Consider the following 10,062-nt stretch of genomic DNA (forward strand, 5'->3'; position numbering starts at 1 on the left):
ACACATTTATATCAAACTGACATATAATTTAACTTTCTTCCTGTTTCCATTTTGACTTGATTGCTGTCTACAAACTCATCAACCAAACATGGCATCGGTTTTTCTTATGTGATACACAAGTTGGATTGGTGGGTTAACCTAGGCAGTTGAAAAGATAAAACATAGCTAGAAAACGGTAAATATAGTTAAATTAATTAAGATCAGTAGTAAATGGTTGGATTATAACACTAATTATGAATAATTCATAGTAATTTTCATTTTTGGATTCTTAAGAGACAAAAAAAAAGTTACATTTGAGTTAAAAATGAAAAAAAAAGTCTAACAATCATTCGACAATCCATAGATCGGCTGTTCAAAGCATATAATATAATATATAACTTTCATAGCCTTATATCTTAAACCTAATGTAAATTATAAAATTTGAAAAATCCAATATTTTCATGCAGTTTTTATGAGAATGGTAAATTTGTTTTGGCCAGTAGAATTTTGAGCTCATATCATATAAAAACTTACTAGTTTTTTTTGTCATTGCAAATTGCAAAACGTTGGAAAGATCAAAGATGATGCTCCGTTCACACTTGGAAGCTAAGACTTGATGCAAAATGAAAAGAAGATAAACACTCACTCATCAATCAATGACTCAAAATTCAATATTTGTTTTTTTTGTTTTTGTTTAATTAAACTTTAAATGAAACCAACGACTGTCCTTGAAAGTTTCTAAATACGTATAACACTAATTTATAGACCCACGAGTACACATGATACGAAAATGTAATGAACTCAATTCATCATACAAAGGATGTGAAAATCAATAATGTAGTGGTCCCTTCGATTCTAGGGTTTTTTCTTTAAAAAGGAATAATAGATAAAGTTTGAAATTTTGGTAATTGGCACCATGTTCATGTGCCAACTAGTTCACAGCTAGTCCGCACCACAATAATAAAGGAGGACATAAAGAACAGACGCTTAATTATACAAATTTAGTTATGTATATTAACTCCAAATTTGCTTATTACATGTGTTCTATTATATTTGATATTTTTCAAAGTTCTTCACACCATTTGAAAATTTTATAGAATGTCTACTAAATTCTCAATCATAAAATACATCGTGTATGTTAAATTAAATATAAGTATTCTTTCTAAAATTTTCTTCTAAATTCTACGGTTATTCGACATTATTTTTTCTTCTAATTTTTTGTTCTAAACATTGTAATGCCGATTTGCTTGGCTAGTAATTTTGTTAGTAAGCTTGTATACCTTTCTTTTGTAGAATCCAGTACTCCTGAAGGGTTTTCTCACATTTCCAAAAGCTTAATGATAATTTTTTCGAGTTGAGTCTACAATAACTTGACAAACTATCAGTACAAATAGTTGCGTATATTATGATTCGTAGGCAATCCTAGTATAATGAAGATGTTAGAGAAAAAAATATGACAAAGGAAAAAAAATGAGAAAAAAGACAAAAGAACTTCATTTTGTCAGATTTATATAACAAAGATGAAAGTACATGGCATGCCTCATGCCTGTGATGTTGAATAAGTGGCAAAGTTTTTAGTTTATTGAATATATTTGTACAAACGCCCAAAAAAACAACATGATTGTATAAACTTAATGATAAAATATGGTCCTTAATCATTATAATTATTAATACAGATTAGGTTTTCATAAGTACAGACAAAAGCTGGATTACGAAAGTCAAACCCTCCCCCTAAAGCTTTTTGCTGTCTCCACTCTCCCAGTTCTTAAAATTTAGTTTTTCTTATTATTACTTTTTGTGAATTTTGATTATCTCTATACATGCGACAACTTATGTTTACTGTAATTATTTTAAATTTGAGTAAATAATAATTGGGGTTGGGAAAGAGAAAGACATTAGCCCCGAAGAGTAATTAATCAATATTTGTGTTTTTTTATTTTCTCTCTCAAGTTTATTGATGTGTTTAAGTGATTCGCATGATCATAATTCATAGGAGTCTCTCTAGTATTCTATAATGACGAGGATCGATCCCACGTTTTTACTCTGCTAGTTTTTTTTTTTTTGTTAAATATTTTTTAAAACAATTTGTGTTACACGATAAAAGATGCTCTTGGTTACATGTGACTTTACCGCCATGTAAATCCAAATCATACGATTTTTCTCTTTTGTTTCCTTTCGGTGTGAATCATATTAAAATGTCGGTCACATTATATCTTCACGGACAATTTGAAATGCACGATTGCATATTTACCTGTGCTTACTAGTTACTACATACTAGTTACTACAGTCTTTTGGTAAAAACAATATCATTAATATGATCATCTCTAGTCTCTTTATTGATATAATTTGATTGGCTTAGAGCCGCTCAGAGCCATTTCCTCATATGTCACTTCGGAGTACCGACGTAAGTTGGATTCGAACTCACGTAAGTGGAACTTATAAAGATGGTTGTGGTCCTTGTGGACCATTAAGACCTATATGAAACGAAAATATACAATTAAAAAAAAAAACGAAAAGATAATAAGAAAAAAAAATTATTAATCACAAAAAAAAAGAATACTAAAGTTACCAAAAAAAATTGAAGGACAATAAGATCACATTATCTACGGTGATAAGAATGTACGTAGCAGATGACAAAAAAAAACCAAAAAAAAAAACACTAACACATAATTTGATAATTAAAATCTAAATTATCTTATAAGTGACAAAATAAATATTTTTGCCATGTAAAATCATATGAACTACAATAGAAATTTTTTTAAAAATAATCCCAAAAAATTTCTGTATATATATATATTTTTTAAATTCTCCTTATATTCCACTTAGTTTAAGTTAAAGTGCTTTGTTTCATTATAATGATATCTTTATAAAGGTTAAACTCTAGATTTTATTATCAAATTGTTTAACTAAATTAATATTTAAAAAAAAAAACAAATACAATAAGCAAACCAGAAAAGAAAACATTATTTGTATTTAACCTAAAGAAAAGGAATTATCAATATATAGTGACATGAACCAAAACATTTCATCAAGTAATCTGAGTAAAAGTGACATCAAAATACCAGCACATTCTTGATAAAAACATTTAAAAAAAAAAATATTATTCCTTATAAAAAAAGTCTCAAATAGAGAATAAACAAACAAACAAACAAACAAAGAGAAACATAAATAATTTGCAATAGTATAAAATAAAATAAAAAGTATTTGTTGTAGTATAAATAAGAGTGGGGGAGGAGGAGGAGGAGATTTGTCTCTGTGTCCGTGTCTTTAAAATATAAAAAAAGAATCCCAAAAAAAAAATAATAAGTGTCGGTGAATTCCCAACTCTTTTGTCTTCTTCTTCTTCTTCCTTTAAACTCATCTCTTCTCTTAATGTAACCGTTTCAGTTCCGATTTCTCCCAAAAAAAAAAAAAACCAGATCGGGTCGATGATTCTTTAAAACAACTCAGTTAAAATAATGGAGACGGGAGCGGCGGTGACGGCGACGGTTACGGCGGCGACGATGGGGATAGGGACGAGGAAGAGAGATCTGAAACCATACAAAGGTATAAGGATGAGAAAATGGGGGAAATGGGTGGCTGAGATACGTGAACCGAACAAAAGGTCGAGGATCTGGTTAGGTTCTTATTCTACACCCGAAGCAGCGGCGAGAGCTTACGACACTGCTGTGTTTTACCTCCGTGGTCCTTCAGCTCGTGTTAATTTCCCGGAGCTTTTGGCTGGGCTCACTGTTTCTGGAGGAGGAATAGGTGGTGGTGGTGACGGTGGAGGAGATATGTCGGCGGCGTATATAAGGAGAAAAGCGGCGGAGGTTGGTGCTCAGGTTGATGCGCTTGGTGCTACGGTCGTTTTTAAATCGGGAGAGAGCCGCGGTGGTGGTGGTGGTGGTGATTACGAGGAGGAGGATTGTGGTAAGAGTGGTAATAACGGGTCGTTGGAACGGGTCGATTTGAATAAATTACCCGACCCGGAAAATTCGGATGATGACGTGTGTACGAAGAGGAGATGATATAAAGTAGTTTGTAGAGAGAATGTTTTGTCTTCTTTATGATGCGCTTGTCGTCGCTAACATGCGCTTCCATGGTTTTTGGGTTTTTTTTGGTTTCATCCTCCAAATGGATTTATATAAATTAGAAAACTCATGCTCTTGTGAAATTGTCGCTTGCTAGTTGCTACTACAAAAATAGATTTGCATGTTCTTCTTTTCGTATTTGGGGGAATAATAAATAACGATGTGTAATTCAAATTTGTACCCTAATAACTCGTTTTTATTCGAGTTTGTGTCCAAACAACTTTAAATCATAACAAACAAAATTAAACAAGGTTTCAATTTCAAATGAAACATCTATTTTGATTTTTTTTTTCTTTTTTCAATTACTATGAGGTTATGGATCTAAAAGCACATAAATTCTTTCATACCAAAGATCACAAACATTTTATATGGTGGTAAGTATTGCCCGAACCGGCGACTTTTTAAACTTCGTATGAAAATCTATTTTGATTTTGAACGGTAAATGTAGACGCCGAGAAAGTACACTACGATTCTAACTCTTAACAAAAATATGCAGATTTCTTTTTTCGATTGTAACATTTTTGTTACTATTATAACTGCAATGTGCGGTTTTATCTCCTTTATTAATATGTCAACAGTTTCGCGTTCTTTATAGTTGGCGTAAAATATTTTGTTTTGGAGTATCGCAGAGGTACTACAGACATATATAACCCCATCATAAGATAAGTAGATTCTACATTTTTGTTTTTAAAAGACATATATTTTTTTTACAAATAAACTGTATAGTTTTACAGAGCATAGTCGAAAGCTGAAGATGCAAAAATATCTCAATCCTTGAAAATAGTTCTGATGTGTTTTAAATTTTAAAATTTATAAAAAAAAAAACACAATTGTGGAGGTTGGTGTTCTAACAACTAAAGCTCTAAAATTATCGTAACCACTAAAAGTGATTTGATGTTTTTTTTTTTTTTTTAGGATTTTTAATGTGGGGGCAAATTATACAGATCAACTTGCTTATTTGGTTTTAGGGGCAGAGTTTGGTCGGCAAGATTCTTCGGTGATTCTGATATTTGTTTACTGTGTACACACACACATTGGCAAAAATGTGTTGAAACGTGAAAAGTGAGGAACCGTTTTTGTTTTTGTAATAACGGGTGATGTGTGAGTCTAAAGATTGACGCAAAACTTGTGACCACAAAAGAGAAACACACAAAAGATTCGGACACACAAGATAGAGACTTTTTTTTTCAGACATGTTTTGTGTGATCCCACAAGAATTGAACAAAACAAACAAAGACGAGTTAAAAAGTAATAAATGAAAGTGAAATTTCGGTTTATGAGTTTTTTTCTTGACTCTAAAAAATTCAAACATAGATTCTTATGACTCATGATGAGCCTTTGACGTTGTAAGTACTAATTACTTTTTTTTTTGTTCTTTTTTTAATAACCAAATTGAACTTGAATATAGAGATAAACATTTTTTTAAGAGTAAATTTGCACCAAAAGACAAAAATTATTGCATCTGTATTTACGAATTGTTTGGACGATTTTATCGTCTTTTTTTCCTAATCGTTATTAGAAGTTTGATTTTTTCCCACTACTAACATGTTATTTTAATGTGGTTATAACATGGAGAATAATAGTTTTTATTATAAAATCCCCTGTATAATAAAACGGAAATACATAACTTTTTTTGTAAACTATATAATATGAATTATAAAATTAATTATTTGATTATTTGATATGTTATATAGGTTATATGGGTTGTAACCATTAATTAAATTTTAATTTCAGATCCTTTAAAAAAGGATATTCCAAAAAAATAAAATAAAATCTCCACAGAATATTAAATTAATCATATATAGGCAACAAAATCTAAAAAATTAATCACTATTCCGTAGATTAAGAGTGATTTTCGATTATACTAGCAACTATATATCAAAATAACAGAAATAATGTTTATCAAAATAACAGAAATTAATCACTCATAAGAAATCTCAAAAAAAATTCAAGTCCTCATATTTAGCATATGATTTTATTGCATAATGTTTTATTCACAACAACTTTTAAAAACAATCACATAAATTATATTTTATATAAAAATTACAATATAAATAAAAGGAATTTCAACCTCCTAATCTAGTTATGTTATAAATTAGACATCCATACAAATAACATATTATAGAACAATAAAAATGTTACATGTGATTTTGATCATGAGTTTGGTAAGTGCTGATAAGAGTTATATAACTAGTAAATTAGTTATTTCTTCTTCTGCTATTAACTTAATTTTTCTTCCAAATCGTCCTATTATTCACCAAATTAAAGATGAAAGCATATGGTAGCTCAACAATATTTAGCTTACTACTAGTGCCCATTGTACCGACGAATTCAGCAGCAAGGCATATAAAAGACATTTTGGTTGAACCAAAGCAAGCCAAGAAGTACCGTAAAAGAGAGTACTTTGGTGGATAAACAAACCAAAGAAAGATGAAGCTTTATTTTTTCACTTTTTTGTTAATCAAAAGTGTGGTTAATTAGACTTAGATGCGAATCAAATACCCAAAGCATCTGGTAACCTAACCCATCAATAACACAGAAGCTGATTCTGGTTCTGCACAAAGACAGAGAGAAGTGCACTTACACAGTTTTTTTAATACAGGAATCCTGGCCGCCGCAGCTTTCCCTAAGTTCTTGGAAGCTTCTATATATTATTACTTGGCTCTTCCATGATTAGAAAGAGAACAAACAATGGCACGTAGAAAGGGTATAACAAGTAGCTTACACAGTCTTCTACTAGAGATGGTGGTGTCATCAGATCTCTAAAAACTTTTCCTCATTGTTCTTGTTGAGTAGGTTTAACACTGCATTTGAAAGTCATGAAAATGGTTCATCAGTGTTTACTTGACTAGAGATTAGAGAATGGGATATTGCAAGTGCTCTTTGACTTACACGCCAGTCGGAAAATAATCTGGTATGAACTGTAGTTTAAACAGAACCCTTAACAGAAACATTCATTACGAAACATGAATTGTTGTGCTATAAATGGTCATAACTCTTGCATTATAGTCAACTAGATTAGACTGAAAATCATAACGAAAGCTTCAAGATTTCAATCCATACTATCGCATATCCGTCGCATGGGAAGCAACCTAGTCTAATGCCCAATGACAAACAATATGATGATTTCATAAGAAAAGCATTCAGGATAGATACATAGAGGATAGAGCTATCATTTCTTCAACTGTCTATTAAAGAAGCCAAAACTTCCACCGTCGATTAACAAAGCAAAAACGACATACATACGATAGCAGGTGTGTGTCAAGAAGCTTTGTTTTTCACAGTGAGCATACTCTTTGACAACGGATAAGAAAGAAGGTTTCCGCAACTTACAGGATACAACCAAATGTATACATAGTAAGTAACTTTATAGTTCGACTTCATTTCTAAATCAGTTATCAGCAGCATAGAATGAAACCTAAGTTATAATCTGAAACAACCCCAACAGGCAGGCAGAATCCTCATAAGCCCCATGAATTGTTTTAAAAGCCACAAGCAGGAACGTATAAACTGAGCATCGAAGTATAACATGAAAATTCAAATCGCGCCATTTATCACAAGATAAAAAAGCAGCCTGAGAGTCTGAGACATTACTTAAAAACTGTTATGATGCCACTTCTTGTCCTGCAGTTAACAATCACGAAACCTCAAAACTAATTCTGTGGAATTCTCAAATGCAAGATTCAGCAAGTGAAAACAAAATTTAAGAAACCAAAACAGTTATATATAATAGCCATTATCATTGCATTCCCAACCGGCAAAGCTAGAATCAGATTCAATCATGCAAGAGAGCTTACCAAAGATAAGGAGTTCATCATAAACCAGAGTGTCCTTAAGAGTAATAACATCATGAAAGCATTCCTTAAAACTCCTATGATCCCAAAATAGAAGAGAAGAAGAAGAAGAACTAGTAAGATGGCTTATAAAAAAAGTCCAATGAAGTGTAGAGCTCATTCACCTTCAAAATCCTGCATTATATAAGCCATCTTACTTACTAATCCCTTTTCTTCAATTTTTTTAAAGATTCAAAACACACACACCAACACTCTATATACTCACACTTCTCTACAACTAGAATTCACAAATTTCTATAGTCAAAAACCAGAAAAAAGTTACTAACTTTACAAACCAAAACAGAGGTATGCGGCGGAGAAAATGAGTATGGGGAGTAGGTCTGCCCAGCTCCCAAAGTCACGAGAGGACCACGTGAGAGATATGGTGGTCCTATTCTCAAAAAGAATCGGACGGCTGAGAGTAAAGCAGACTAATTCTCTTATCTAATCTGTAACCGTTAAAAAAAATATAATAATAATTATTTTACTTTAACCAAAAACTAGGGTTTTCAGATTTCACTCTTTTGTAAAGACTTGAGCAACTATATAATCTCAAACTTTTCTCCATCACTATCCGCTGCGGTCTCGCCGTGCTGCCCACAACAATCTCCGACTTCGTCTTCCCCTATCGTCATCATCGTCGTCGTTCCCTAATTTATCTCTCTTTCTAATTATCCCTAATTTATCAAAAATATATACAAAAAAAAACCTCAAAAATCTTTACTTTAGGGTCTTTTTTTTCTCTTCTCCTTCTTCTCAAATCTCCAAAAGAATGGCTCAGGTTCAAGCTCCTTCTTCACATTCTCCTCCTCCTCCTCCTCCTTCGGTTAACGACGGGGCTGTGGCTTCTGCTACGCCTGGACTCGGCGGCGGCGGCGATGGGATCAATCACGGTGCTCTATGTTCCCTCTATGTCGGAGATCTGGATTTCAATGTAACGGATTCTCAGCTTTATGACTATTTCACCGAGGTGTGTCAGGTCGTATCTGTTCGTGTTTGCCGTGATGCTGCTACCAATACTTCTCTTGGTTATGGTTATGTCAACTATAGCAACAGCGAAGATGGTTTGTTCCCTTTCCCCTCTTTTTGATTTGACATTATGCTAAAGATCTGATTTTTTCGATTTTGTAATCAGTCCTCTGGCTACTTTGAGTAATGGGTATTAGTTTGAATTTGATTATAGATACTAATTTGAACGATTTAGGATGCTTTGTTGGCCCCAATGTTACATGTTTCTCTGATTGTGTTTTAGGGTAATTTGGTTGAGTGAGTCTGTTTTGTGTGTGTTTTTGGTAATGACAGCGGAAAAAGCAATGCAGAAGCTGAACTACACTAGTCTCAATGGCAAGATGATTCGGATTACTTACTCTTCTCGTGACTCTTCTGCTCGTAGAAGTGGGGTTGGGAATTTATTTGTCAAGGTATTTACTTTTTTTTTTTGAATGATCTAGCAGCTTCTGTTTTTTGTTTGATTGGCTAATGATGTGACCTTTTTTCTCAATGTGAAGAATTTGGACAAGTCAGTTGACAACAAAACTCTGCACGAGGCGTTTTCCGGGTGTGGGACTATTGTGTCCTGTAAGGTTGCTACTGATCACATGGGTCAATCCAGAGGATATGGGTTTGTGCAGTTTGATACTGAGGATTCAGCTAAGAATGCCATTGAGAAGCTGAATGGAAAAGTGTTGAATGATAAACAGTTTTTTGTTGGACCTTTCCTTCGTAAGGAGGAAAGAGAGTCTGCTGCTGATAAGATTAAGTTTACCAATGTTTATGTGAAGAATTTGTCGGAGACGACTACGGATAATGAGTTGAAGACTACTTTTGGTCAGTATGGTAGTATCTCGAGCGCTGTGGTTATGAGGGACGGAGATGGGAAGTCCAGGTGTTTTGGATTTGTCAACTTTGAGGATCCTGAAGATGCAGCTCGTGCTGTTGAAGCTCTCAATGGGAAGAAGTTTGATGACAAGGAGTGGTATGTAGGTAAAGCTCAGAAGAAATCTGAGAGGGAACTTGAGTTGAGCCGAAGATATGAACAAGGCTCAAGGGATTCAGGAAACAAATTCGATGGGCTTAATTTATATGTTAAAAACCTTGATGATACTGTCACCGATGAGAAGCTGCGCGAGTTGTTTGCTGAATTCGGTACAATAACTTCCTGCAAGGTCAGTATTGTT

At 33.1% G+C, this 10,062-nt stretch overlaps 2 protein-coding genes and 1 long non-coding RNA gene across 5 annotated transcripts in view; 2 read left to right on the plus strand and 1 right to left on the minus strand.

Annotated features, from left to right (window-relative positions):
• LOC104702865 (ethylene-responsive transcription factor ERF008-like) lies at window positions 3,246-4,232 on the plus strand. Its single transcript, XM_010418784.2, has one exon. It carries the CDS (start codon window positions 3,438-3,440, stop codon window positions 3,987-3,989), a length of 552 nt encoding a protein of 183 aa, XP_010417086.1. The 5' UTR covers window positions 3,246-3,437; the 3' UTR covers window positions 3,990-4,232.
• LOC104702866 lies at window positions 6,465-8,225 on the minus strand. 2 transcript variants are annotated; one of them, XR_754095.2, is made up of 3 exons: window positions 7,850-8,225; window positions 6,945-7,676; window positions 6,465-6,856 (listed from the first exon to the last, which is right to left on the minus strand). It is a non-coding gene; the product is annotated as an uncharacterized LOC104702866 (long non-coding RNA). The 2 variants fall into 2 exon arrangements; XR_002032905.1 differs by having other exon boundaries at window positions 6,465-7,676.
• Window positions 8,411-10,062, plus strand: part of LOC104702867 (polyadenylate-binding protein 4-like) — a 5,279-nt gene continuing 3,627 nt past the window's right edge. The window contains exons 1-3 of one of the 2 annotated variants that reach the window (XM_010418786.2): window positions 8,411-8,949; window positions 9,188-9,306; window positions 9,394-10,050. In XM_010418786.2, coding sequence (XP_010417088.1) covers window positions 8,658-8,949; window positions 9,188-9,306; window positions 9,394-10,050 — 1,068 coding nt within the window. In that variant the 5' untranslated portion in view covers window positions 8,411-8,657. The remainder of the gene's footprint in view (window positions 8,950-9,187; window positions 9,307-9,393; window positions 10,051-10,062) is intronic. The other variant, XM_019228173.1, reaches the window with a different exon arrangement.

This window comes from Camelina sativa, chromosome 7, assembly GCF_000633955.1.
Source record: "Camelina sativa cultivar DH55 chromosome 7, Cs, whole genome shotgun sequence".
In the NCBI taxonomy this organism is placed as follows: domain Eukaryota; kingdom Viridiplantae; phylum Streptophyta; class Magnoliopsida; order Brassicales; family Brassicaceae; genus Camelina; species Camelina sativa.